The sequence below is a fragment of the Physeter macrocephalus genome, chromosome 21, assembly GCF_002837175.3.
Source record: "Physeter macrocephalus isolate SW-GA chromosome 21, ASM283717v5, whole genome shotgun sequence".
In the NCBI taxonomy this organism is placed as follows: domain Eukaryota; kingdom Metazoa; phylum Chordata; class Mammalia; order Artiodactyla; family Physeteridae; genus Physeter; species Physeter macrocephalus.
Genome location: NC_041234.1, coordinates 92,126,220 through 92,129,717, shown reverse-complemented (window position 1 = coordinate 92,129,717; position 3,498 = coordinate 92,126,220). Strand labels below are relative to the sequence as shown.

General features: G+C 43.7%; 1 protein-coding gene across 5 annotated transcripts in view; it reads right to left on the bottom strand.

Annotated features, from left to right (window-relative positions):
- DOCK11 (dedicator of cytokinesis 11) overlaps window positions 1–3,498 on the bottom strand; it is a 188,736-nt gene that overhangs the window by 94,088 nt on the left and 91,150 nt on the right. For all 5 annotated transcript variants that reach the window (XM_024128108.2, XM_055081656.1, XM_055081657.1 and 2 more), the window contains 2 exons: window positions 2,876–2,968; window positions 725–848 (listed from right to left, as the gene is read on the bottom strand). In XM_024128108.2, coding sequence (XP_023983876.1) covers window positions 725–848; window positions 2,876–2,968 — 217 coding nt within the window. The remainder of the gene's footprint in view (window positions 1–724; window positions 849–2,875; window positions 2,969–3,498) is intronic.

Here is a 3,498-nt window from a genome sequence, read left to right as displayed (position 1 = left end):
AACTGATTCACTTTGTTATAAAGCAGAAACTAACACACCATTGTAATGCAATTATACTCCAATAAAGATGTTAAAAAAATAAAAAATAAAATTAATTAATTAATTAATTAAAATAAAGATTGGTCCAGGCTAGCTTGGATCTGAATCCCAGGGCGTGCTGATATTGATATAGTGGGTGTGGCACGGGCCATGTTCTTAGGGCCTTCTATGTTCTCCTAAGGATGCTTCCCATTGGCTTATCTAAAGCCTTGCTGAATGAGACCATGACTGGAGCTTTACTACCAACGCTTATTCTAGTTCGTCAAACCTGTCCTCCTCTCACTAGAACCCCAATCTCCCTCATGTTCAGAAACTCCCATGCGTCTGGGCTCACGTCCCTCTTCTCAGTGAGCAAAACTGGAAAATTCTGGTTGCTGGGCTATTCTACGAGAAAGAAATAACAAAAACACTGCATCACAATATGGGTTTCTCTCTGAGAGGGGCAATATTACTTTACGTTGCCTATGGTAGTCTAAGTACACTGGCAAGCATTTGGACATGATGTTGGGTAGAAATAATGATAAAACGAACATATAATTCACCTTTCACCAATGAACTTTTAACTCAGAAATGTACTTTTTGGTGAGGGGAAGTGGTCTGTACCTCGATGAAAAGAGGTTATATATAGCCAAGACAACTCCATTTCAAATAGCCCTAGAGAGAGACATTTAAAGAGCACACGTACCTGGAGTTTCAACTGTATCCTGCTTTTTGGTTGTTCCCTTTGTGTTAATTTCACAACTTACATGATAAAAAGTGAAAAGCAAATGATGTTTTTGATGCAGGTGAATGGGAAGCTCAATTTTAATCTGAAATGAAAGCAAAATTACACATAGCGTTTTGTTTTCATTGTCAAGCTGGACTGTCAGACCTTTAGCTCTGTTGCATCATATTTTTCCAATGACATACTTTTCTAAATCACAGGCCAAGTGGTCAAATAATAGATATGATTTAAATATATTCCAAATGCTTTTCTGGTCAGTTTCACAGTTTGACAACAATATTCTCTTGGGTTGTGAAGGCTGATTTATTACTTTTTCTGGAGAGTCCAGTGGATTCTCCTGGATTCAACTTTGCAGCAGGATTTTCTGAAACACTGGATCAAAACCACATCCTTTCAGCCCAGGGATACTCTGTAACTCAATGTGAGTCAGTGAATGCAATCCATCTACAATGTGCATTGAATTTGAAAGGCTGCTTTTTTCTAAATCACTGCCCTCCTCTGCATGAAGAAAAAATTAAGCCTTTACAAATAAACATGCAAAAAGTCATTGTGGTATTATGGGATCCACAAATTACAGTTTATACAAATTTCTTTAGAAGAAAAACACAACCTTACTCGAATAAATAAAAAAGTATCATCCTGACACACGAACTTAATACTAAAAATTAATACTTTAATACAAGCATTGCAAGTACTTTTCCAGTCAGAACCCAACTGCCTGTTTGTAATGCCTCCTGGGAAGTATATGGGAGACAGATTACAGATTTAATTGATTTAACACACATACGTGGACCTGCACAGGAACACATGCAAACACACACACATGCTCACACTCACTTTCCTGGTTAATATATAGTGAATGCTTAAAAAGTCCATTTCTGACTTCCTAAAGATAATGTGGACTACTTACTACATGAACAAGTTTTCTCTAGTGACTGACATTGGTTATAGAGAGGGATGTATTAAACAGCTTGGTGATGGGACATCTGGCCTAATTATCATTCACACAAGGGATGGTTTTGGTGTTATAACTAATTTCTGTTGTAGGTATATTTCACCACAGAATATGCCTATTCATAGCATCCAGACCATCTGGGTATCTAATGCTCTGCTGCGCATCAATATGGACATACTCCCTTCCCAGGGTGGCGAAAATTCAAAGTCCTACTACCCTCCTCTCCATCCCTGGAGAAAGTAGGGGCACCGGACTGAGAAGGAATGAGCGAGCCTCAGGCTGGGGTTTAAGGCCTCCATACAAGAGCAGCTGGGCCTGGGGAAATCAGGACAGCAGGGGGGATGGTTTCAGACCAAGCCAGGGATGGAGATGTGGAACCTGAGAAGCAGAAACATCAGAGCTTCTGGCCTGGGATGCACATCCGGGTTCCACGGAGACATGTAGCCATCAAAAAAAGCAGTCTGCGGATTTGGATAAGCTGGCTACACACAGACGAGAAGAGGCTGTGACAGAGACACTAAGAGAGACACTGGAAAGGACACAGAGACACACAGAGAAGTGGGAAGAAGCAAAGAGAGGCAGGGACAGGGTCAGAAAGGCAGACTGAGGAAGGGCGCTCGGAGGCCGGGAGACTGCGCCAGCCCCCTCTGTCTACGTTGCCCTGAGGCATTTAGTGCAGCCAATGGGATTCTGGGGACCCAGCCAGGCCGCTGTGTCTCCCGGAGCATTTCACTTACAGAGAGGCTGCACCCTCCCATGCAGAAGCACAGGAAGAGAGAGCTAAAAGGGCCTTCAGAAAATCCCTTCTAAATTTCTTATTTTAAAGCTTTGGAAATGGAGACTCAGAAAGAGGAAGGGACTTGCTCAAGGTCACGGAGCCAGTTGTTGTCAAAGTAAGGGCCAGAATCCCCATTCCCGTGTGGTGTCTGTTTCCTACGTTATCTCATGCCAGAGCCCCTTCAATTTGTGGGCCAATCTTCCACTGTCACCAAAGGGTACCAAGCAGGCAGTGGCCCCTCGTTCTGATGTGACATTTTCTATTTTCATGGGACAAAACATTCAGGGAGTGAAAGTGCAGACACAATATTGGAAATGATTCAAAGAGAAAAAGAAGAGCCACCACTGGGTTTTGTAAATGTCAAAATAACGTGTTTTACCTCATCATAGAACTCTGGATTTTGGTTGTGATGTGAGACAACAGCATAAGCGTTTGTGGTAAAAACAGGCCCCGCAGGTTTTCCATAAATACACTGCAAAAGAAGGAAACAGAGTCACCACTCTCAATGCCACTGTTTAAACATGATGCTAGGGAACCACACACAGTTAGAGGCATCTGTGAGCCCAGAGTCACGGCCAAGCCCACCCGGCTCTCACCATGAACCTGTGAATTCCAAATCATTTACAGTCACTCCAGACACCACCCCAGACATCGCCTTACTTGGCTGCATGGATGCTTCTGAATTTCCGGCCATCTGAGAAATATAATTCCAACCTAGCTGACAGTGAGAGGCTGAACACTTCTAATCATTTGGAAGGGAAACACTCTCCAACCAGGCCTGGAAAGCTTACTTCTCTCGTGCTACTTGCACTTCTTAATATGAGAAGCTCCCCCTCAGTCAGTCAGCAACATTTGCTGAATGCTCGCTGTGCAGTGGGTAAGTCGAGGAGTTAACAAAACAGACCCAACATGGGGCTTCCCTGGTGGCGCAGTGGTTGCGCGTCCGCCTGCCGATGCAGGGGAACCGGGTTCGCGCCCCGGTCTGGGAGGATCCCACATGCC